The sequence below is a fragment of the Colletotrichum costaricense genome (assembly GCF_030867565.1).
Source record: "Colletotrichum costaricense strain IMI 309622 chromosome Unknown Scaffold_12.1, whole genome shotgun sequence".
NCBI lineage: Eukaryota > Fungi > Ascomycota > Sordariomycetes > Glomerellales > Glomerellaceae > Colletotrichum > Colletotrichum costaricense.
In genome coordinates this window covers 285,153-309,624 of record NW_026848241.1, presented here as the reverse complement: position 1 = coordinate 309,624, position 24,472 = coordinate 285,153, and the positions used below count along the sequence as shown (strand labels likewise).

General features: G+C 54.5%; 8 protein-coding genes across 8 annotated transcripts; 4 read left to right on the top strand and 4 right to left on the bottom strand.

The window, feature by feature from the left end:
* Positions 1-14: 14 nt before the first annotated feature.
* CCOS01_11060 (FAD binding domain-containing protein) lies at positions 15-1,667 on the bottom strand (the record flags this gene model as incomplete). The annotated part of the gene is made up of 1 exon (XM_060459213.1): positions 15-1,667. One exon carries the CDS (start codon positions 1,665-1,667, stop codon positions 15-17), a length of 1,653 nt encoding a protein of 550 aa, XP_060309945.1.
* A 1,460-nt stretch (positions 1,668-3,127) lies between these two features.
* CCOS01_11059 (ATPase) lies at positions 3,128-8,069 on the top strand (the record flags this gene model as incomplete). The annotated part of the gene is made up of 2 exons (XM_060459212.1): positions 3,128-6,364; positions 6,423-8,069. 2 exons carry the CDS (start codon positions 3,128-3,130, stop codon positions 8,067-8,069), a joined length of 4,884 nt encoding a protein of 1,627 aa, XP_060309944.1.
* A 419-nt stretch (positions 8,070-8,488) lies between these two features.
* On the bottom strand, positions 8,489-9,886 carry CCOS01_11058 (O-methyltransferase; the record flags this gene model as incomplete). Its single annotated transcript, XM_060459211.1, has 1 exon — positions 8,489-9,886. One exon carries the CDS (start codon positions 9,884-9,886, stop codon positions 8,489-8,491), a length of 1,398 nt encoding a protein of 465 aa, XP_060309943.1.
* Positions 9,887-11,304: 1,418 nt separating this feature from the next.
* On the top strand, positions 11,305-12,688 carry CCOS01_11057 (aromatic prenyltransferase; the record flags this gene model as incomplete). Its single annotated transcript, XM_060459210.1, has 2 exons — positions 11,305-12,497; positions 12,586-12,688. 2 exons carry the CDS (start codon positions 11,305-11,307, stop codon positions 12,686-12,688), a joined length of 1,296 nt encoding a protein of 431 aa, XP_060309942.1.
* Positions 12,689-12,985: 297 nt separating this feature from the next.
* On the bottom strand, positions 12,986-14,659 carry CCOS01_11056 (cytochrome P450; the record flags this gene model as incomplete). The annotated part of the gene is made up of 2 exons (XM_060459209.1): positions 12,986-13,154; positions 13,233-14,659. The coding sequence occupies 2 exons, from the start codon at positions 14,657-14,659 to the stop codon at positions 12,986-12,988; spliced, it is 1,596 nt and encodes a 531-aa protein (XP_060309941.1).
* A 1,441-nt stretch (positions 14,660-16,100) lies between these two features.
* CCOS01_11055 (cytochrome b5-like Heme/Steroid binding domain-containing protein) lies at positions 16,101-19,725 on the top strand (the record flags this gene model as incomplete). Its single annotated transcript, XM_060459208.1, has 2 exons — positions 16,101-16,922; positions 16,975-19,725. The coding sequence occupies 2 exons, from the start codon at positions 16,101-16,103 to the stop codon at positions 19,723-19,725; spliced, it is 3,573 nt and encodes a 1,190-aa protein (XP_060309940.1).
* A 485-nt stretch (positions 19,726-20,210) lies between these two features.
* Positions 20,211-21,374, bottom strand: CCOS01_11054 (uncharacterized protein; the record flags this gene model as incomplete). Its single annotated transcript, XM_060459207.1, has 1 exon — positions 20,211-21,374. One exon carries the CDS (start codon positions 21,372-21,374, stop codon positions 20,211-20,213), a length of 1,164 nt encoding a protein of 387 aa, XP_060309939.1.
* A 746-nt stretch (positions 21,375-22,120) lies between these two features.
* CCOS01_11053 (L-serine ammonia-lyase) lies at positions 22,121-24,319 on the top strand (the record flags this gene model as incomplete). The annotated part of the gene is made up of 1 exon (XM_060459206.1): positions 22,121-24,319. One exon carries the CDS (start codon positions 22,121-22,123, stop codon positions 24,317-24,319), a length of 2,199 nt encoding a protein of 732 aa, XP_060309938.1.
* Between the last annotated feature and the right edge of the window lie 153 nt (positions 24,320-24,472).

Below are 24,472 nucleotides of genomic sequence, written 5' to 3'. Positions count from 1 at the left end.
TACCATTGGATTTCCTACACTTTTCCATGATTCAAATACTCTTTAATCGCAGCGTCTGCTTGCCCCGGACTATCTACATGCACTAGCACTCGGTGATCCGGTCTCACAACGATCCCTTTACCGCCCTTGATTTCCCGGACCACACCATACCAACTCTCCGGTAAACCAAGGCCTGACACGTCAACAGCCCAGTCGCAAGACGCGAATGCAGGGTTTGCGCAGTGCAGCACGGTAAATCGATCGTAGGGCACGAGGTCCAACAGAGACAGTCCCTCACTCGTGTTTCCGTGCGGCAGCCTTGCCCCGGGACACGCTTGCGGCACATAGACCGTCGGGTCATCAAGCAAGACTTTCGTAGCGGACGGGTCATCGTAGATGAATCCGAGCTGGAGTGCAAGCGAGTCAAAGTGTCTACTCGCCTCCTTGACAGCTTCCCCCGCTGCAGCGGAAACGGCGCGGCGTTGGAGGAACGCGTCCATGGCGAGGTCCAATCCCGGAGCTTCCTGTGCCTTGGCTTCTTGAAACTGAATAGCGAGGCCAACGAGAGAGGTGCTGACAGAGTAGAACGCTGCCTCGCTAGCCTTTGAGTACTCGAGATTCGCTAGTGCGACGGGCCTACGCTCGCGTGTGAAACTGGCGAGAAGGTCTTGGCTGCCTTTTCCGTACATGACGGAAGACAGCTTCCACACCAGGTTATGTGCGTCCGCGATGCCCGTGTTGAGGCCCAGGCCGCCCTGAGGCGGCAAGCTGTGCGCGGCATCACCCACAAGAAAGACGTGGTGCTTGGCGTCGCTGTACGATGATGCCACGCGCGGTGCCGTCTCCCAGGTGGTACGGAGGACCTCCGAGTACTGCAGACCCGGGAGACAGGCCTCGATTGGCGGTGCCTCCGACGACGGACCCATGATAGGGGTGACGTGGACAAAGGAGTCGTCGAGGTTGTGTGCGATGAACTCGCTGGGGTGCTCTGGGTGGAAGCAAAAGTAGAGCATGGCCTCCCGACCCGGCGGAAGCGCGGCGCGAAGACTGCCTTTGCAGACGATGGACTGATAGACGTGGCCTGGTCCCATGGATCGGAAGTCGATGCCGGCTGTCTTTGCTCGCACGGTCGAGTTGACGCCGTCGGCTCCGATGATGAAATCAGCCTGGATGCTGTGTCTCTCGGTGCTAATGTCGTTTCCTCGTCCAGTAGAAGTGCTGCATGAGACGATACAGCCAGCTTCCTCTGTATCGGTGATGTCGACGGAGTCGACTTGCCACCCTCTTCTGATTTCAGCGAGGCCCGTCTCGAGTACAGCCTTCTCAAGCAGCCGCTCTAGCTGCGGCTGCGGCCAGTTGACCAAAGGCTCAGCCGTCAAGTTGCGCATCTCGTCGTCCTGGCGTTCGTAGGGGAAGCAGCCAATCTCAGTATCGGCCAGGCCGTAGACAAGCCGAACATGTCCGGCATCTTTTGGGTTGGCTGCCTGTCGTCGAATGTAGGCTACATCCAAGCCAGCCTGGCGAAAGATTTCGAGTGTCGACGGGTTGATGGTGTGGGCTTTCGGGTGCAATGATATGCTGTGACGTCTCTCTAAGATGATGCACTTAATCTTTTGACGGGCGAGGAGATAGGCTGTGAACAAGCCTACCGGTCCTGCACCTGCGATGAGGACGCGTGTCTGTTCCATTTCCTGATTGTTGTCTTAGTGCCAAAATGAAATGTACATAAGGTTACTTTTGCTATGACAGTCGTTTGGTACCAATTACCTACTTACACGTATGGCTATAGATGAACATGAAGAGGATATGATTCTCATTTTTTTAGCATCACAATGATGTGGTGTGGGATAACCCGATTCCTCTTTAAGAGGTTGAGCGTCTGATCTCTCTTTGACTACCTTGGCTGCAGCTGACAGGTCTATGCTTTCTTGTCCCCTTGTCCTTCCACCAAGATCAAAGTGCGAACTTTACTGTACCGAAGGGTAAATACTGTTGCATAGATCATTCTTACTAGAGTTATATCCCGTGATCTTGCCAGGATTCTTGCGAGAAATCTCCCAAGTGGCATTGGTCAGGGTTGCATGGGCCACAGGTTAGTTCAAGTTCTTGATTGCACGACACGGTTGACACCAAACAGCCTAGTTCTTCTGTGATAGTTAGTCTTATCGATTTCACTGGAGACTTTCACCCGGCAGACAACAGTTCAAGGGAGATATCGGTCAGTATTGCTGTTATGAGTCTGACGCATAACATAGTTTACGCTGTCATCATGAACCTTGGCGGCCGGTTTTGCGTTTCTCGGGAGTGTAAAGTAGGCCGATTGCCGTTAACTGCGTCAGTGCTCAAAGAGTTCAATCAGTTTCCGAGTCGACGGATTCCCATGACGCCAAGACAGCCTTTCGCTCCCGTATCCGTAAACCCCCTTCTTGATCGGCGTTTAAACTCAAGATCAAGGTCAAACAAGGTTTGTTGCGCGTTGACCGCGAGTGCCAAAGCTCCATGCAGCTCACACTAGGTTGCTTGCTTTCATGTGCCGGGCCATCCGTTCCAACGGACGGGCGGGAAATTCTATTTGAATACTCCGTACTCGCCAAGCTCGCATCCATTTCCTCCAAGCTGCTTACACATTCCCAACTTTATACTTAGATACCCAAACTATGGCCAGGTACTTTTCTTTCCGTTTTAGGTCCTTTAAACTTTCGTTCCAGTCGGAGTCACTCCCGACGCTAGACAGCAGGGACCGGGCTTAGATGCGAAATCCCGTCCCTTCGTGCTGTCTGCAGCCGTTGTAGTTTGCTGCCACACCTCAGTCATCCATCCCATCTAAACAGTCCCGTCTGAGCAGTCAATCCGGCATGGTCCATAATAGCACTCGAGATACTTAATGATAGATATTAGCAGGCACTTAGCGCGTGGCACATGTGGCTTCAGAACCGTATGATCATGGTCACTGCATGTTCAGTAATATAATTCCTTCAAGGCAATTCAACTGATCCAAGGTTGACATCGCAACTCACTTGAAGCTTCACTTTTGATTATCGTTGAAACATTCAGAGAGTTGAGGTTAAATCAAGTGAACTTCGATAACACCGCCTTGCCAGACCGGCTTTTGCAGCTTGACACGTCTACATCTCGGTCAACTACAGGCATGTCTACCGCACCCTCCACCGACGAAAAGGCAGACAACGAGCGGCCAATTTGGCGATCTTCGCCTCCATCTCGGCATCGCGCCTCTCTTCTAAGTTTCCCAGGCGCTCCACTTCCCAGTGACAATCGGCCGAGATCTGTACACATATCTGCGGACGAATACAAGGCCATTACAGATCTCGTAGACCTAGCAAAGTCTTTCCTCGAAAAACAGCAACAAAATGGCGAAGTCTCGTTATCTTCGACCCAAAGCGACTCTGTGCTAGACGTCTCAAAGGCTCCTAAACAAGACGGACCCCTCGATCCCTTTGGCAACAACTTTGACGCCCGGGAATGGGCCAAAGCATTCTATCGCCTCCGCTCCGACAGCTGCGAAGTGCGTAAGGCCGGTGTCGCCTATCGCAAGCTCGAAGTCTCAGGCTACGGGTCCGACACAGCCTTTCAAACAACGGTTGGCAACGCGTGGTGGCTCAAAGCCGCAGGAGCTATGCGTGGCTTATTGCGTATAAAGCGTCAACAGGTGCGCATCCTGCATGACCTCGAGGGAGTCGTCAACGATGGCGAGATGCTTTGCGTGCTGGGCCCGCCAGGTAGTGGCTGCTCGACGTTTTTGCGTACCATGGCGGGAGATACGCAAGGCACGCAGGTGGCAGAGGATTCTCACCTCAACTACCGCGGTGTGAGTGCCGATGAGATGAAGCGCTACTTCAAAGGCGACGCCATCTACACCGCCGAAGAGGACGTTCACTTCCCGGCGCTCTCGGTAGCGGACACGCTCTTCTTCGCCGCGAGAGCGAGAGCGCCCAGATCTCGGCCCGCTGGGCTATCAGCGGACGAGTATGCGACATGGGTGCGTGACGTAACTATGGCCATGCTGGGAATCCAGCACACGATGCAGACACCAGTTGGTGGGACAGATGGCGACACAGTACGCGGCGTATCTGGCGGCGAGCGCAAGCGTGTGAGCATTGCTGAGGCGGCGCTGAGTTTCGCGCCGATCCAGTGCTGGGACAACAGCACGCGTGGGCTCGACAGCGCTGCGACTGTGGATCTCTGCAAAAACTTGCGCGTTCAGAGCGATATCATGGGCATGGTGAGCATGGTCGCCATCTATCAAGCACCCGAAGAGGCCTACGAGTTGTTCGACAAAGTACTGGTTCTCTACGAAGGGCGACAGATCTACTTTGGGAAGACGACGGAAGCCAAACGCTACTTCCAGCGGCTGGGCTTCGTTTGTCCCAAGATACAGACGACACCGGACTTCCTGACATCCATGACCAGCCCAGCTGAGCGCGAGGGCATCGTCAAGCCTGGCTACGAGCAAAAGGTCCCGCGTACTCCGGACGAGTTCGCCGAGGCATGGCGGACGAGTAGTCTCCGCCGCAAGCTTGGCGATGAACTAGACTCCTACGACGCATCCTTTTCTCTGAGCAGTAGTGGCCCGCGCAACTCACGCACACACTTTGCCGAGTTCCTGGAGAGCAAGAAGAGTGATCAGTCTTGGATGCAACGATGGAAGTCTCCCTACACCCTTTCGTACCCACGCCAGGTTCTCCTATGTCTATGGCGCGCACTCGCGCTCCTCAAGGCCTCGCCGCAGATGACGGTGATGATGCTCGTCCTCAACCTCTTCCAGACTCTCATCGTCGCCAGTGTCTTCTTTCGTCTGCCCGATACGGCCGAGTCCATCAAGTCGCGCAGCACGTTTCTGTTCACGGCCGCTCTGGTTAACGCCTTTGGATGCGTGCTTGAGGTGCCAGCTTTGTACGCCAAGCGCTCCATCGTTGAGAAGCATGTCCGGTACGCCTTATATCATGCATCAGCTGAGGCCGTCGCCGACTTGGTCATGAGCTTGCCATATAAGCTGCTCAACGCGATCACGGTTAACACAATATTCTACTGGATGTGTAATATGCGCAATGAAGCTGGATCCTTTGTATTCTTCGTGCTGGTACAGTTCGCTATGACTCTAGCCGTGAGCTTGCTCTTCCGGCTCGTTGCTTCCGTCACCAAGAGTCACACGGCAGCCCAGGCGCCTTCAACCATTGTGTTGCTCACGCTGGCGCTCTACACTGGGTTCGCTGTCCCGCCCACGTATATCAAGCCGTACGCCAAATGGATTGCCACACTCAGCCCCGTGTCTTACGGATTCGAGGCTCTCATGATCAACGAGCTCGGCGACAATCGCAAGTTCCCTTGCAAGGCCTTTGTTCCGTTCGGTCCGAACTACGAGATGGACGCTGTGAGTATGACCATGATGGCGCGGACACGCGTGTGTGCCGCGCAAGGAGGCGTGCCGGGCGAGACATTCATCAACGGGACCAAGTACATCAACGGTGCCTTTCGTTATATGGATAGTCATCGATGGCGCAACGTCGGTATTGTCTTTGCATTTGCGGTCGCCTATCTCGTTTTGCACCTCATCGCCACAGAGATCGTGAGTAGCGCGAAGAGCAAAGGGGAGATGCTGGTGTTTCCTAGGGGCAAAGTCCCAATAAGGCGGACTGGAGAGCCGACTCGAGACGTAGAGGACCAAATCACCAAGGGGAAGACAGAAGCCCCAAGCGGCCATGACGCTGACGACAATAGCGACTTGACCATTGACCGTCAGACGGCCATATTCCACTGGAGTAATGTCTGCTACGAAGTCAAGCTTAAGAAGAAGGAGACGAAACGCATCCTGGATGGCGTAGACGGATGGTGCAAGCCGGGAACGCTCACTGCCCTCATGGGCGTTTCTGGCGCCGGCAAGACTACCCTCCTCGACGCTCTAGCCTCGCGTCTATCTGTTGGTGTGGTAACAGGCGAGATGCTCGTCGACGGTGCCCCGCGCGACGACTCCTTTCAGCAGAAGACGGGCTACGTCAAGCAGCAGGACCAGCACCTTCTCACGTCCACAGTGCGTGAGGCCCTAACTTTCAGCGCCGTCCTCCGACAGCCGGCCCGGTTTTCACACAAGCAAAAGATTGCATACGTCGACAAGGTGATTGAGATCCTGGGCATGGAAGAGTATGCGGATGCGGTCGTTGGCGTCCCCGGAGAGGGTCTCAATGTTGAGCAGCGAAAGAAGCTTACCATCGGTGTTGAGTTGGCTGCTCGTCCTGCACTTCTGTTGTTCTTGGATGAGCCTACCTCGGGCTTGGATTCTCAGACAAGCTTATCGATCTGCACTTTGCTTGAGACGTTGAGACAGAACGGGCAGGCTATCTTGTGCACAATCCACCAGCCTTCAGCGACTGTAAGTCCTCTTCTGTTCCCCTTTTCCAGTGGCTAGTACACTACTAACATGATGACAGCTCTTTGAGAGGTTCGACAGACTTCTTCTTCTTGCTCGAGGCGGAAGGACTGTCTACTTTGGCCAAATTGGGCGCAATGCCAAGGTCCTCGTTGACTACTTCGTCCGCAATGGCGGACCGCGACCCAAGAAGGGGAAGAATCCGGCCGAGTACATCCTTGAACAAGTCAAAGCCAGCGGAAGCGGGAAAAGCGACATAAACTGGCCCGAAGTATGGCGCAAAAGCACTGAGTATGAAGAGGTCAAGGCTCATCTGGCAAAACTCAAAGAAACACAACACCAAGACGCAGCACATCAACAGCAGCTGCATAACGATCCCCCCTTCGCCGCTCCTGTAATCACGCAGTTCTCCGAGGTGACCAGGCGTTTGGCCAAGCACTATTGGCGCACCCCAAGTTACGTGTACGCAAAGTTACTCTTGACCTTTGGCTCGGCTCTTTTCATCGGTCTCTCTTTGCTCAATCTACCCAACACGCAGACGGGCGTCACCATCCAAACCATAGCCATCTTCATGTTCCTCACAACGCACCTCAACTTGACACAACAAATTGTTCCCATATTTGTGTCACAGCGTACACTCTATGAGGGCCGTGAGCAGCCTTCACGCACATACTCGTGGGCCGCCTTCATGGGCGCGCAAATGGTGGTTGAGATGGCCTACAACGCGCTCATGGCCCCACCAGCATTTGTGGCCTGGTACTATCTCGTCGGGCTACAGCGTAACGCGGCAGAGACAAACGATACCGCAGCTCGTGGCGGACTAGCAGTCTTGTTCATGCTCGTCTTCTTCCTGCAGGCTAGCACATTCGCCTACATGATTGGGGCCGCCTTCGACCTCGCCGACCAGGCTGCAGGCGTCGGCAATCTCTTGTTTGTCATGATGTTCATCTTTAACGGCATCCTCGGGACGCCGCCCAAGTTTTGGGTGTGGGTGTACCGCGTCAATCCCTTCACCTACCTCGTTGAGGGATTGCTCGGCACAGGGCTTGCGAACGCCAAGATCCAATGCGCCGATAACGAGTTCTTGCTCGTGAATCCGCCTCTTGGACAGACGTGCGGCGAGTACTTGCAGCCTTTCATTGCCCAGGCGGGCGGATATCTCGCTGATACGACTGTCTTGGACAACTGCAAGTATTGCACAACGAACAATACAAATCAGGTCTTGGCAGGGGTGCATGTCGAGTTCAGCAACCGCTGGCGCGACTTGGGCATCTTGTTTGCGTACGTCTTCTTCAACGCTATTGCTGCTTTCGGGTTATACTACATCCGTGTGCCCAAGCCTAAGAAAGATAAAGGCAAGACGTCGCCATCAACACTTCCGTCACCTCAAGACGGCAGCAATACAGACCCTCCGCCCAAATTTCCTATGGAGGAGTCTGAAAAGCAAGCAGAAAGGTCGTCGCAGGCCATGCGGGCCGGCAAGGTTCTTGGATCTCTTCGGTCGTCTATTCACGGCGGCTTGCAAGGGCTTGGAAATGGTGGAAAGAAATATTGGGATGATGATTTGGAGAATGCGGACGATGCTCAAATAATTGGCAAGGAGGCAGATTTGGGGTACTTGAGTGAAGGCGAAGAGGGGAACCGGGATGTTGATATTCGTGATTTCAGCATGCAAAGATCGCCTGTGACTCCCCAATATTGGATTTAGTGGGATCAGGTTAGTCAACGTGCTTGATTGGAGTGATATTAAGTTATTAATTCTCAATCATCTTGAATGGCAAGTCCTGACATGGCGATTCACACCTGGATTCGACTAGGATCGATGCAAACTGCGTACACCTACTTACACCTACTTGGTACAATTTCACCACTTGTGCACTCATCGTCAGGATACATAGCTCAACATTTGAATCTCATTAGGCAACGGTAGTCGGACTTTGAGAGCAACAGAGATGTCAGATAGAACATTACCGCACTCCGCATCCATACTCAATGCAGGGAGACGTTCGCACGTTTGACGTCGAAGGTAACTACTTATAAAGAGCTCGTCGCCGAACATGTTTTCAAAACGGAAAAGCAATTAGATTCATTCAACAGATCTGGTACCAAAACGCCTAATGTACCTTACTAATGACTGCCATTGGTGCCAGTTGCGCGATCCTCCTTCAACCGACATTCAATCACATTACCCAAACCACGGCAGATCCACACCTTGACAATCTTCAATCCAGCCGCCTTGACAACACGATCCAAGTCTTGGAAAGTCCTCTGTCGACCGTTGGGGCTAGCAGTCAGAACGAACCCTCCGATGAGCCCCATGGACTGGAACGCCCCGTAATTCTTCAACAACGGGGCAGGCGCATCAGGGAGCAGAGCGTCGCCGCACGTCGGGTGTGGTATGTACTCGCCAATAAGCAGACGCGACTTCCCAGGAGCCATAGCGTTCCTGATGTGCGTGAACATGGTGGTCAAGTCCTTGTCCTGCCAGTCGACAATGACAGACCGGAACCAGTACACGTCGGCTCCCTTGACGGGGTTCTCATTGAAGAAGTCGTGAGGGGTGAGCTTGACCGTGCCCGAAGTCAACGCCTGCGGATCTGTCTTATTCCAATGTGCTGTGGCGTGCGTGATCATGCCGGGCTGGTCCTGGACGATGCCGACAAAGTCGTTCTTGTGATGGGGGAAATTTGTACGCAAGGATTGGATCGAGCTACCGAGTCCGCCACCAACGTCGACGATGACAGCGCCGTTCCGAAGGGTGGTTTCCCAGGGGTACCCGCGCACATCGGTCAGGCCGTGGAGGTACTCGCCCAGGGAAGCGAGCCAAAAGTCGAAACAGTCGCGCCACTCGGGGTGCGCGTTGAGATACTCGAACTGTCCCATGCCCTTACCGATGCTCTTGGCAAAAGCTGAGTCTCGCGGCTCGTAGCTGGCGCAGAGGACGGGATCCTTGAGCAGTCCAGGAAGCACATCGGCTGTTGGAAAGAGAAAGGAGGCGAAGCGGACAGAGTTGGCGAGGCGTTCATCTGTAGCGAGGGCTGTCGATGCTTCGTCATTGGCAAAGACATCATGGGAGGTCTCGGCAAAGATGTGGTGGGCGCAGAGAGTCCGCATAACGAAGCCCAGCTTACTCGCATCGGCGATGCCCGTCTTGGAAGCGAGAGCGTCAAGCGTCATGGGGCCATTAGCGGCCAGGAGCTGGGGTATCTCCCACTCCACAACCATGTGAAGCGCGCGAGAAATGTAATAGCTGTGGGCCAGATGGCCGAGACGCCACTGGGGCGTCAAGATTGCCGCCTCGAGCGATGTCGTGGCAGCGATGACGCGTTTACGGGCCTCTTCGGCCTTGGGGGTTTTCGGGATTCGAACATCAGGGTTTGTCTTTGCTCCGTTGCTGACTGTAGCCTTACCGGCCGAAGAGGAAGACAGCTCGGCGATGAGGTCATTGGTTGAGGTGGTTAAGATGGCTAGAACCGAGCGGAGGTATGTGATTTGTTCATTTTGCTCAGCGATGCCGATGGCCATGTTGACTAAGAGTGACGAACGGCTTTTACCCCTGGTACTTGTTGACGTATTGGTATTGCGTCTCACTTTTCTGTGGGCTTTTTCACCTGATTCCCTCTTAAAGCTGGGATATCACTTGCAATTGGCTTTGTAAGTTGAGGTGATATAGCTCAGGGATGGTAATGATAGGAAACCCAACGGATTTCGGGCTCGGCACTGCTTGTGTTGTGATCAATGTAAATGACGTTTTTTTTATAGGGATATGAGTAATAGTCCCGGGCATCAGTGATTTCATTGCAGGGGGCTCTGGGCTATGAGTATTATAGCGAGCGAAATTGGCTATCCTGAGAGTGAGGTACCACTTTGAGCCAGTCTGTAAAGCTTCGTATTCGTGCCCGGTAGGCTATCGTAAGAGCTCGGCTACCATGCGAGATTAGAGATGACGGCGATGGTTGCCATATGGTCCGATTGTCCGAACGTAAAGTCTATTAGACTTACTGTTTCTACACGGTGTTCTCGCGAATCAGGCATCGCAGTGTTCTAGTCTTCATCATTGCGCCTTGACCTTATCAAGATTATTGTTTCTACATTTCAAAGGTAGATGAAAACAGCATATTACTTCAAAGCTTCTATGCTTCATGTCAAGTTGTTGATAGAGCCGCGCGGGGCAGATTTTCTCTTTCAGTCCGCGCCGGCGGCCAAGGCGTTCTGGAGAACGGACTCCGACGCCGTTGGGGCCGATTATTCAAGGCATACTTGTAAGCGGCGTACTATACGGGGAGATCCCCGCCTTGCATGAGGAAGGCGTTCTCACATGCATCAAGGTTAGGGCCCGTGGACCCGTCACGCCCGTCAACCTTACAAACTAGATACATCCTAAACTATAAGTGAACATCCCACCAGTTCGTTGAGATGGCCCGCCCGCCCGAACAAGAATCTTACCTTCCGCGTGTTCCGCATGAAACATGTAATTTAAACTCCAAGTCCAGCCCTGTCACAAATCACGTCATATCGAGATGCCCATCATCCAGTTCTGAATTCCATGTCTAGACCAGGCCCTTGCCCCTTAACCTCAGGAACCCAAACACACCTTGATCAGTAATGAGTTCGGCCGTACCCTTAAACCGTACGCTTTCGCATTCGCTTTCCGAAATTGACCTAGCTTCAGTAGAGCGTTGGTTTATCTCAACTGTAACGACTGATTGAGATTCCTAAAAAGGCAACCTATTGTCAACTTAAGCATTCGACACATACAGGCCCAACAAACAGTGACTCAAGTAAATTCCAACGTAGGAGCTTTGGTGACTCGAGGCAGCCAGAAGCCAGAAATAATCACCAAAGCGGAAAAAGTCAACGTTATTACGAATCAACGCCAAAAACAGAGTGAGGATATCAATTTTTGCCCTCAATAGCCTCAAGAGGAAAAATATCACACAAAGATGGCCTATCAAGCTATTGGTACTGCCAAGCGAAACATCTACAACGAATTTGACGCTCCCTCCTCCAGTTATACTTCCATTTCGAAAGGAGGTCCTCTTGTCTCCTCATGGCTCCCCACCCTCCACAATACCCTTTCCTCGCTCCTAAGCTGGACGGGCTCCTACCCAGCCCACATCCAAGACGCCCATCTCGCCTTTGTGCGCGAGGCCGTGGTCCCCCGCCTGAAGCAGCCGCCTGCTGCTCCTGACAAAGCGAACTACATCCTTACTCACAATCAGTCTCCTTATGAAGCAAGCGTCGCGTTCTCATCTCACAGAGAGGCCAAGGTGCGGTTCACGGTGCAGCCGCTCGTGGATCCCAGCCCTGGGGCCGCGGGCGGTGACCCCCTAGGGCAGAGAGGACTGCGTCAGAAGCTGGCGGGTCTGGCATCTGCTTGCAACGCCGATCGCACGTGGTTGGATGCCTTCCTTGATTCTGTCTTTCTTACTACGGAGGAGGAGGCGGGCTTGATCAGAATGAAGCCTGGTGGTGCGCTGCCCCGACAAATTTGTTATGCTGGATTCGACCTCGAGTCTGAGGAGAACACGACCATCAGCATGAAAGCGTACCTTTTCCCGCAACTCAAAGTCCTCGCAACGAACCGGTCGCTGGTGGACATCACCGACTCCGTCGCGACACGCCTTGCCGCGGGTGATGAAGCGATGTTGGCTGCGTGGGAATTACTCAAAACTTTCCTCGTCTCGCAAGGCGAGGACAATATCAACATCTACTTTCTCGCCATCGACTGCGTGGCGCTCTTCAAGAAGCCTCGCTTTAAGGTCTACGTACACACACACGCCAACTCACTTGCCTCAGCCCGTGACGTCTTCACACTAGGCGGCCGCCTTCCTGCTTCCTCGGCCGACTTCCTCCCACAAGTTTGGCCTTTACTGATGGAAATGGAGGATATTGCCCCAGCCGACATGGAAACTCTGGAGAAGCCGCTCAGTGATCCGAATAGCAAGTACTGCGGGCTCTGCTTCGCCTTTGAACTTGTGCCAGGCAAGGCGGTCCCGCAGGTCAAGATGTATGTGCCCATCTGGCAGTACTCCCGTGACGAGGCCGGAATCGTTAAGCGCTACGAGCGAATCCTTCAGACGCAGGGGATGATGTCGGGGAAGTACGACTTTGGAGCTGCTGTTCGAGACGCCTTGTAAGTGTCATCCCTTGTCCCTTCGTCGACGCGTTTAATGAGCGTATGAGCTTTAGTACTGACTCATGTTTCTCTTCAACCTAAATAGCGGCAAGAATAGAGAGACTGGCCTTCATACCATGGCTTCGATTTCCTCTTCTGGCAAGGGCGTGGGGTTTAGCGCCTATTTCGGGCCAAGGTTTTGGGATTGAGCTTCATTAGGCGACTTTGTAGAGGAATATAGTCAACCTTTATCGTACAATGATGACATAGTTCCTTTCTGAAGCCATTTGATTTTACCCCAAGACCCGGAGAACGTTAAATAAGACATCATTCAAACACGTGTGGTAGACTGAACAGTGGAGCATGCGAGTTGGTCACAACACAATATGTGTCCAGAATAGAAAGCAAATGAACGGTTCATTTCATATCACAAACTATTTCAAGTACAGAATTAAGACGATTTAGAGCATTCAATAATAATAACGTCTCATAGATGAAATTGAGTCTTACAAGGCCTGTTCATGTTTGCGCGGCACCAACTTGACCCAAAGAGGGTGCTTATCCCAAATGCCATAGCTCTTTTGGTCTAACCAGTCAAAATTAGGGTCAGCCAGTTCAAGGTCAAATCTGTACAGTAGACTAGCAATAATAAGCCTCATCTCGGGGTACGCAAGGCTGTGCGCAAGATTAGTCAACGGCTTCAATCTGGAAACTGGGATGAGGAAAGAAATCAGAGAAGAGGATGGAACTCACTTCTTGCCAATACAGTCTCGCGGCCCCGCTGAAAATACCTTGACACAATCCCTCCGATCAGCAGCATATTTCGCCGGCCGGTCGCTGCCCTCCAACCATCGCTCAGGCACGAACTCCTCGGGATCAACAAAGTTATCCGGATGATGCGCAATCGCATATAGTGGGATGTCCACGCGCGTACCCGCTGGAACATGGCGGCCGCAGACCATACGGCCTCCGGGAGGGACCATCCGCGGCATCGGCGTCGGCGCAGGCGGGTACACCCGCATGGCCTCCTCGATACACGCGTTGAGGTAGGGCAGCTTCCGCAATCGAGTAAAAGTCAAGTCCTCCTGCGGATCCTCAACGACGGCATCAAGCTCCGCGCGCAACGTGGCCATCTTAGACGGGTGTGTGAGAAGCAGATAAGTCAGGGCCGAGGTGGCGGCTGTGGTGGTCTCAGTGCCGCCAATCATGAAAGTCGCAGCGTTGGAGTACATCTCAGCGCGCGAGATGCCTGGCTTCTTGTCGCTGCCGCTGTTCTGCATAATCATGGACCAGATGTCGCTGCCAGAGTCGTCACCGCGGTCCAGGCGCTTGTCGACACGGTCCGTTGAGAAGCGGTTGTGTCGGGCGCGGCGCTCGCCGCTACCGCCCCAGATGAGCTTCAGAAGCAATGGCCCTAGAGGTGAGTGCCAGCCCATCATAGTCATGCCGAGCGTGACTGTCTTGATGGTTGAGTACGTGTCGCGAACCCACTGGCGCGCCGACTGGTCGCTCTCGAGCATGCCAAGCGGCTCGCCGTACATGAGGTCGCCCATAATGTCAAAGGCGAGGTAGCTCAACCATGTCATGAGGTCGACACGGCCATCAGCATGGGCAGAAGAAGCAGAAGCTAAAGCAGGCTCCGCGTTCTCATCGGCCAGCTTGCCCATCAAGTTGCGCACATGGCCCTGTACGAGACTCTCCTGCTTGAGCACGGCACGATCGGAAAAGGCGTGCGAGAATAGACGTCGCTGTCGCTGATGGTCGGCATCGTTCTCGGCCCGCACGATGCCCTTCTCGGGCGCCGCCATGTCCGGCCCCAGTCCGACATAGTCCTTTGGCATATCGCCACCTCCGCCCGCCTTGGCGTAGATGTCGTGCCAGGCATCAGGATGGCTGTAGCTCAGCTCATTCGGGCCGATGCGCACAACGTGGCCGTACTGTTTGTGGAGGAGCAGAGGCCAGCTGTGGTTGGTACCGTTGGCGCGGTGCCAGAGCCATGGGATGGTAGTGATGCGCGCGAGTAAGGGGCCCGGGTATCCCGCCAGGGGATGAAGAGTCAGGTAGTAGATGGTACGTAGGACGAAAAGTCCGAGAATGGCCGGGCCGAAAGTCCAGAGGAGTCTCTCGAGGGATGGCAGGTTGATCAGGTGAGCGGTGAAGGGGATGATGTCGAGGAACATGATGAGCTCGAGTTGTTAGTGAGCGGGGAGTTCGAGACCGAAGTTCCGAGGGACGTGCTGGATCAACTTTTTTTTACTTTCTTTGCTTTTTGACTATCCTTCGTTCCGGATCGTACAAGTAGTAGTAGCTTTTCTCCGAATCTCCGGAATAGAGGACCGATCTGAGGAGAAATAATCAAGACTCGAGAGAGGTTGTCGTCACTGTCCGAGTCCAGACTCTTCAACAATGAGGGGTGAAAACGACAACTGAAGCTGATATGGCCTAGGTTGTTACTAAGACCACAGCAAGGTGGAAAGCGAGTATCCCAAAAAGGATTTCCCCAACGGGCAACTCATATAATCGACAGACTCAACCCCGAAGCCGAAAGTGTACTGGGTGTCGTTATTTTCGCATTCGCAACGTCCGAGGGACCCGAAGCAAGGGGCAGGGCAGGGCAGAGGCGTTTTGACGTAGCCGTGTGCCTGAAGGGCCGACAGTTTGTATCTCAGAGCTGGACGGGGAGGTTCGGTATGAGTTCCGCTGGCAAGTAGCTAGGTTCTTCTGAACTTCCGAAGTCGATCAAGAGAGCAGGGAGAGCTTTGAACGGCTAGAAGCTTTCTCGCATAATTTCCCATATGACGGAATCGGACATTATCGCAGGAGAATAATTTTCCTAGGTTCAAACTCTATCATCTTTAATGTTGGCGAAAAGGTTGCGCCAAAGCCCAAGATGCCCCGTCATCCTGCGCTTGGACGAGCGTGTATTCGTATTTCTAGAGAACCATATTTGACCTAATCAGGTACCGAATGCCCGGTCGTGCACGGTGTGTAATCGTCCTCGCTACCCAAAATGGCTAGTATAGCTGGCATGATCGGACGGTTGTCAACCACACCGTCGGGGCACTGCCGAACAACAAAATGTTCTGCTTTGCACTGCCGATCCATCATGCCGTATGTCTGCCTTGCTTGGGTCTGGGTCATTACTACGAAATGCCGTCTCTTGGATAAACGCCGGTTCGGTATGTGGAGGCGGAGGGAGATATCATCTGAATACGAAATACTTTCGGAATTAGAGCCAGGTTGTGAAGATACCTTTGAGGTTATTTCCGAGTTGAGGCCATGGATTGTATGCCACAAGCTTCCAAGCGCTGTTGCCCGGAATAGGCAATACGTTACAAGATCGAGGGAGAATCTCTCTCTCTCTCTCTTTCTATCGCGGGGCTCTCGGCATGTATTTACATATATTTACTCACTTGCCTATTCTGATCATTCAGGAGGATCGACAGAATCAACAACTTTGAATTACATGCTTAATGAATAACGAAGTCCACGTATTTTGCCTCACACTTGGTGATCACTGATCTGGAACCAGTGAATTCGCCTTTCTCTTCATCTTTGTTGTAATAACACTACTTACCTATTATTTTGTTCATTAATACTTCTTTCATCAAGTCATTTGACATGTCTGTCTATCAAAGACCTTCAACGCCACTCTCGGCTCCCACTTCACCTTTACAAATTTCTTTTCAGAACAAATCACAACAAGATGTAATCAAGCACAAAAATTCTTCCATCTCTCTCAACGTACCCCAAGCATTCTCAGCTGGAGGCATCATTACGCCGCCGGAAACTCCGGCCAAAAAACAACAACACGCCACAAGCGACTCGTACGCAACATTAATCGACTGTCCCATCTCCAAGGCCAGCTTCCTCCTCGCCCAGGCCTCCCTGGCAACGGCGCTGGCCGGGCGTACGTCATCGTCGACAGAATTCAAGTTCCGGGACCCCGAGGCCTTCGGAGCGGAGGCGGGGACGGAGACACGAACACGAACACTCCGTTTCGGCACGGGCCTCGATGGGTGCTTCACCAGCACCAGGGGCTTCCTTGGATGTCAAGCAATGCCCCCAACCAACGTCATCAACCCTAGTATTCGTAATTCTTCAAGGAGCTTGGGCCAGGTCCAACGCTTGCCTGCGTCCTTGAAGGCGTGGGAGGTGGTTCATGGAAACTTGCCGCGCTTACTTCGAGCACAACGAGTGCGTCATGCTGTTGACGCCCTACGCGAGCGCGCAAATGTAGATGGTAGAGACGCGTGGGATGACTTGGAACAGCGTCATTTGGCGCGAGCGGCACTAGTTTTGAGCGCGCTGGCCCACGCTTACATGTTTGGCGAGGAGCAGGGTAAGAGCAAGGAGTGTGAAGGACGATTACAAGTGCCGCGCCATGTTCTCGATCCATGGGAGAGAGTTTGCATGGCATTGGGGAGGAAGCTGACAGGACGGGTAAGTTCACGGAGTGATATCTTTAAGAACTAGAGAAGCTAACTTGCCACAGGTGCCCGCCGACGACGTCCTCAACAACGCCATGGGGAACGCTGCTTTCAACCTAAGCAGCGCCTACTTTGGCCTCCCAGAGGAGCGTTTGTCCTCAGGTCTTCAAGGCACAATGGAGGGTATCTTCGCACCCGCCCTCTCAGCCATGGCCTTCGCGCAGAGCGGTGTGCTAGCCGACCAGCCAGACCAAGTCACGCACTGCCTCGGAAGCCTGGCGGCTACCATTGTTCAATGCGCCAGCGTCTTCGAGGCCATGACCCTCCGTGACGCGGCAACCTTTGACCCTGTCGTCTGGATCAAGACGTACCCAGCAATGGGCCGTGCCGTGACGCCCGGCGAACTGGGCAACAGCGGTGCTGACACGCCGCTCTTCCACGCGCTCGACATCTTCATCGGCCGCCAGGACGTCAAGGGCGACTTGACCAAGATGCAGAGCGATCGCAAGGCCACACTACCGGCCAATATCCGCGCCTTTCTGGAAGCGCTTGGCGACAGAGCCGCGAGCGTGAGAGACTACGTCGCTGCGTGTACTGCTCGCGCTCCGCAGGGTGTGTCTTCAGAAGAGCAGTCGCAATACCGCCATCTCGAGGCGGCGTGGGACGGGCTTCTGCAGATGTACGTCTGGTTCCTCGAGCGGCACCGCGTCAAGGCCATTGGCGTCACGGGCGTGTCGCTGAATACGGGGCGTCACTCGACGAGCAGTGGCGTCAAGAGCACCGATCAGTGCAAGCATTCCGGCTCGTCGTCAGCAGAGAAAGGAAAAGGAAAGCCAAATATGCGGCCGGAGGCTATGCTCAGCATGCAGATGAAGGCTGGCATGGCGTCGCGACTTGGCGGCCGGCCTCTGTGGCAGGATGCGCGCATTCAGTCGCAGACGGTGTACGAGGGCAGCACGGTGGTGGAAGTAAAGCTGGATGCCAAGTTGCCGCTCGAGGCAGGCGATCGAGTTCAGGTCTGGCCGCCGAGGAAGAGGAGAAAGCTCAATCGGACTTCTGCGTATCAACGACGGTTGAGGGCTTCTACCCCTCCAGAAGATCATGACGTGCCATCATATGAGAGCGTCGAAGATAGTGATGACGATGAAGCTGAGCCGAGATTCTACTCCATCGCTCGTGTGGCGAAAGACTCTACTGGAGAAGGCGGTATTACCATCACTCTGACAGTCAGTCAACACTCACCCGAGGGCCTCGTCTCCTCATTTTTGAGCAACGCAGCTCAAGGCACGCATCTGCGTCTTCGCCCATGGCCCAGTCTGCGTTTCCGCCAGCCACACAACCCTTCTGTGCCTTTGGTCTTGATCAGCCAGGGTAGCGGTATCGGCCCCTTAGTAGGCTTCCTTCACGAGCGGGCGACATGGGCTCAGCAGCGTCGGGATAGCACCGGTGACGTGGGCGAGCTGCTCCTCATAATCGCAGCCAAAACACGCCGCCATGTCCCCTGCTCACTCGACAGCCTGGAGCATCTCACCAGGATCTTGCCGTTGACTATCACCCTGGCCCTCAGTCAGGAGACACACCACTTCAGGATCCGCGGTGGAATTAGGACTCAGCTTCCCGATGGAGAACGACACCTGACGCGCCACTTAGTGGAGCACCGGGATTCCATCAACAATCTCGTCAAGGATGAGGGCGGCCACGTCTTCGTCTGTGGCAGCTCCGACTTTGGAGCCTCGGTGACGAGCAGTCTCGAGCTAGGCCAACCGCAGCAAGAAGACCAAGGTGTAAACTCTTTCGACGCCAACAACTACACAAATGTCCCATCACCTCCCGCGCACTGGGACAGAATCCACCAGGATCTCTTTACCGCCGTGAAGAAGCCATCCAAGCCCCATGCACCATCTTCTTCCACTACCACCACCACCTCCTCCCTACCCATCATCACCCCCTCCCAGCTTGCAGCCCACAACTCAATCACCTCAAGCTGGGCCGCCATCGACGGCACAGTCTACGACCTGACGCCCTTCCTCACCATTCATCCAGGCGGGCCAAAGACTCTCCTCGAGTCAGCGGGCACCATCGCAGATGTGCGCTTCGCCGAGACGCACGGCGGGCCACACGCTCAGGAAATCAGGGGCTATCTGGAGCAGTACGCCATTGGGCGTCTACCTCCAGCCAAATGTCCCAGAGACCTCAGTACGCTTCAGATCACGGCCGCGAAACTGACGGATGCGCTGGTGAGGATGCAAAACGCCCTCACCAACAACACGGCCTTTGACGCGAGCCGCGGATCTGTGCCCGTTTATGTGTACGAGGATGCCTTGCTCGTATTCGCCGATGGTCTGGATGGCGTGATGGCCATCCTATCAGATGTTGTTGCAAGTGACGCGACCGGAGACGCCTCAGAGTTGAAGGAAACCGTAGCCAAGACGCAAACGCTATTGAGAAAGGCCTTTTCCGACCTAAAGGACGGTTGCAAACGCTATATGCAAGCCGCTGGCGCCAATGGCTCTGATTCTTTGCTTGATGAGAGCGAGAGTCTGATCCAGAGGCTACACCAGGAGCCCATCAACAAGATCCATGAGGTTGTCAACGCTTGCAAGAAGGGTCTCGGCGAGATTGAGTCGTGTGGTAGTGTCGAAATTTGGGATGTCTTGGAGGAGTTCACCACTACTCTCACAAGTCTTGCCCAGAATCTGCTTCGTGTCATGGCTCTGGCCGAGGAAACTGGTACCGGGGACGTTGAGCAACGAACTACCTGTCGGGAGGAGAACATTTACGCAACGCACTCTGCGATGCCGAGCGTTGATCTTTGAGCATGTAATAAGCCTTGTTGTTTTTAGCGGTTTTCTTTTGAGCGTTTCTTGTTACGTGTAGATACTCAAAGTCATCATAGCCTGTTCTTATTCTATTAGATCTGCGTTCCGAATGCATGTTGACCATGCTTCTCTTGGACCTTATAGTGAATGTTGCCACCATCCACGCATACGCATGGCTTACTGCTTTCTGCCATATTGGAGATCAAGCTTTAATACTGGACGGGTTAATTTCGCGATGCATCTTTCCACACAGGTTGACCGTCACGATGTCTGAATACGCTGAGTGACTTCGATCAAACAACCCTCTTTGAGTCCCTTTAAGCAAACTCCAAGTCAGATCTGGAAGAACGCACGAAAGGTGTTACTTGCCCTGCTACCAGTGTGTTTCTCAAATGAAAAACATGAATATGACATCTCGAGAGCCATAATTTCAGAAAACTGGCTATGCTGCGTTAAAAACTCAAAGCATATCCCCAAGATTCCTACAAAGCCCTCCCGACATACCTCCTCTTCCTCTGCCTCCTCGTAACCGGCACCCGCGGCTCATCTGGCCCCAACCCAATCAACCTCCGCCAGTGAAAATGCAGTGGATTCTCCTGACACGGCGGCACCATCTCATACCCAAACGGCGCCGCCTCCAAAAAGTCCAACGGTCCCGTATCCATCTCCGGCAGACTATTCTGGAACCAGCGCAACGAGACATGGAACCGCGACGGCGGCATCTTGAGCCGCCCAAACAGGTGCAGCGGCTCGAACCACTCCTCAAAGGGGGTGGGGTAGCGCGCGTAGTACGGATACGCCCAGATCCGGAGCTCCTGGAGGCGCGGGAGTTTGTCGGCGGCGGCTGTCCACGTGTCGACCCATTTGGTTCTCTCGGCGATGACTTCGTCTGCTTCCCGGTCCATGTATGTCTCGATCGGGGCTCGCCATGTGAAATGGAGCTTTTTGATGCGGGCTAGGAACGCGGTGGGTGTGGTGTCGAGGAAGCGTGTGAGGGCTTCTGTGTTGATGAGGGAGAAGGTTGTGTCGTTGTAGATGGAGTCGATGGCTTCTTCGCGCATACGTTTGCAGGTGAGAAGAGTTGCAAGGAACGGGCTGAACTCCTTCACTAGAATCTGACGGCGTTTATCCTTGGAGGTCTCACCCGTCTTCTCCCCCTCATCACCGTCTCCGAGTGAGAGTTGCTGGAGTTCCCGGAGAATAGGCGGCTCCTCCTCACACTTCCAGTGATTACACCACGACGAAACAATACGGAAACGCCAATTTTGAATCGCCTCGCGTTCTTCCTCGGAACCGGGTCCCACGCCATCTTGCAAAGTCGCTGGGTCCGCAGCCGGCGTGTTGAGCACGCGGGACAGCTCGTCTTCACGGATATCTTCGGCGTCCAGGTCGGCGATGCACGGGCAGTGAGATAAGGGCGCTAGAGCGGATGCACTGGATTTATACACATGCTGGATTGATCCGGCGGCTTGCCATAAGTGGCTGTAAATGTTTTGGCGAATCTCGAGGGGGAGAGATGAGAAGAAGACTGATTGTGGTTGTGGATGAGGTGCGGATTTGGTAGCGGCCGTTTGAGACTCATGCACGTCTGTGGTCTGAATCTCGGGTAAGTGAGTATCCCCGCCATCATTTTCCGGTTCAGCCATTGCATGCGATTGCAGAATGAGACGATTCATGAGGCTGAAATACTCAGGAATAAGATGCAGTGAGCAATATCGCAACAAGGTGAAACTACCCGAATCTGAGGTGAGATGTTGCGTGGCATCAAGAGCGTTGACCACCACCACCACCAACACCCCTCCTCCGATCCTTTGGTGAGGGACCTCCCCGAACAGGCTTAACGTGGCTTATGACATTGCACTGGTCCTGAATACGGGTGCTTATTGCATGAAGTTTCCTCTCATCCAACCAACAACTCCTTGAGAATACCTACCTACCGATGCAACCCTCTCACTTGTGCGCATCTTGCGATGAACGACAATGTCGGCAGTTTCAGCGAGAGAGACAACAAGGTTTTCCACGAGCAGACAAGAACATCACCAAACCATTACGTTACCCTGATGCCCCGAGGTGGAGTTTACAAATCTACGGCGAATGATTGGTCAATGCGACCATCTGTTTGTGTGTCTTACCCCAGACCATCGGGATCCGGCTGCCAGGGATGATGAGCGGCAGCACCGACAGCACCGCCAGCATTCTTTTGTATCTGTGCTCTGGGCTCTTATCTCTTTCTCAGGGCAACCCCTAGACCGCCTTGTCAAACGCAAAGTTTACAAATTACCCATCATCAAAAGTTGAAAACTTCTTCTCCTACTACTCAGTCGACGTTGCGAAAGTTCAGCACTCACATAGTCATTCAACTGACCGGCGTTGCTCCGTTCCAGCAACAGCCATGAGCAGCCGTCCTATCCAGCGGCTCGCCCAGCTGCGTGGGGCATCGTCATCGGCTCGACGCGCTTCAACGCGGCTCGCCGGCCCCAACTACACCACTCTCTCGGCCAACAACCCGACAACTCGGCACCAGATCCGACACACTGGAAGAGGCCCAGCAGCAGCAGCAGCAGCAACAGTATTCACAGGTCTTCAATCAACGAGGCTATTCGGAACTACAGCCCAGCGCCGCAATGAATCCGCATCCGGATCTGCAGCGGAAGATGAGGAAGATGCGGGAAGCTACAGCGAGGCGGACCACGAGCACGCCGTGATCTCGACGTTTGATCTGTTCTCCATTGGCATCGGCCCTTCGTCGTCTCATACCGTAGGCCCCATGCGCGCCGGCAACATCTTCGTCGCCGACCTAGCAGAAGCGAACCTCCTGCACAAGGTCAACAAGATCCGCGTCTCCATCTACGGCAGTCTGGCGCTCACGGGCGAAGGCCACATGACGCCCTCGGCCCTGCTTCTCGGCCTTGAGAGCGCCGATGTGGAGACCGTCGACACGGCGTACGTGCCGGAGCGCTTCACCGAGATCAAGGCGAGCAAGAAACTCTTCTTGGGCCAAGGTCTCTCGGATGGCAAGGGCAAGGAGGTCGCGTTTGACTATGAGCGGGACTTCGTCTGGGAATGGGGTCGTAAGTTGCCCATGCACAGCAACGGCATGCGGTTTACAGTATTTGATGACGAGGGCTACGTCTTGGCGACCAACGACATGTTTAGCGTCGGCGGAGGGTTCGTCGTCAACGGTGCGCTGTCTATCAACCCGGACGCATCGCCGGCATCGTCCTCATCCATGACGCAGGTAGAAAGTCCGGACGGCGAGACTGCCGGGAGACATCCGGCCGATTTGGCGGAAAACATGTTTTACAAGGAGATTCGCCGCTCCGATGCCGCGGGAGACCGTCGGACGGGTGCCGAGGTCAAGCCCCTGGACGAAGCAAAGGAAGACCCGATGCTGCTCGAGGGCGCTCAAGGAGACGTACTCTCCCCCGTCGCTTCGACAACCGGAAACGGCGTCGATGAACATGAAGGATCCGAGAGCTCTACCGGCGAGCCGTCTGGCCCCCGGTACCCCTTCCGCGACGCAACCAGCTTGCTCGCGCTCTGCCGCAAGCACAACCTCACCATCGCCCAGCTCGTGTACGAGAACGAAAAGAGCCACGGGTACACGGACGAGGAGATCTACCACAAGCTCTTCAAGATCTGGCAGGTCATGGACACGAGCATCCTCGAGAGCGTCCAGGCACCGCTCGACACCAAGCTCCCCGGCTCCCTCAAACTCCATCGCCGCGCCCCCGCCCTCTACCGGAGGCTAACCCGAGGCCTCTACTCCACCGCCGGCCACACCTCCCCCAACCCCTTGGACAAGGCCACCGGCGAGAAGGCCTCCCTCCCCGGCTTCTCCTCCGCATCGACCCCGGCAACAATCAACAAATCCAACGTCCCCGGCTTCAGCGTAGGCCGCCGCCAACCGCCGCGGATCCTGGGCTCCCTAGACCACCCCATCACCCCCTCTCCCTCCCGCCGCACAACCTTTCCCACCATGGACTACCTCACAGTCTACGCCATCGCCGTTAACGAAACAAACGCGGCCGGAGGGCGCATCGTCACGGCCCCCACAAACGGCGCAGCGGGCATCATCCCCGCCGTCCTCAAATACACCATCGAATTCATCTCCGACGACCCGGAGCGCGACATCCCAACCTTCCTCCTCACCGCCGCAGCCATCGGCATGCTCTACAAGCGCGGCGCCACAATCTCTGCCGCCGAGGGCGGGTGCATGGCCGAAGTAGGCGTCGCGTGCTCCATGGCGGCGGGCGCCTTTGCCGCGTGCATGGGCGCCAGCCCCGAGGCCATCGAGCAGGCGGCCGAGATTGGCATCGAGCATAACCTCGGTCTGACGTGCGACCCCATCGGCGGACTGGTGCAGGCGCCGTGTATCGAGCGGAATGCGCTGGGCGCGATCAAGGCGATTTCGAGCGCGAATTTGGCGTTGAGCAGTGAGACGGGGACGCAGAAGGTCAGGCTTGACGATGCGATTCGGGCGATGAGGTTGACGGCCAAGGGGATGCGGAATGAGTTCAAGGAGACGAGTTTGAGTGGTTTGGCGACGAGCGTGCCGTTTAATATCCCTGTTAGTGTGCCTGACTGCTAGACTTGGGGATTTGAGACCTGAAGGATTTGCTTTTATGAATCTCAAGATGGGCTGTCTTTGATTTGTTTGATATGATGATAGACTTGGGAATAGATTTACGGCCTTTCGGTGGAAGAGAAGCATCAAACGGGGTTCAGGCTTGAACCACTACCA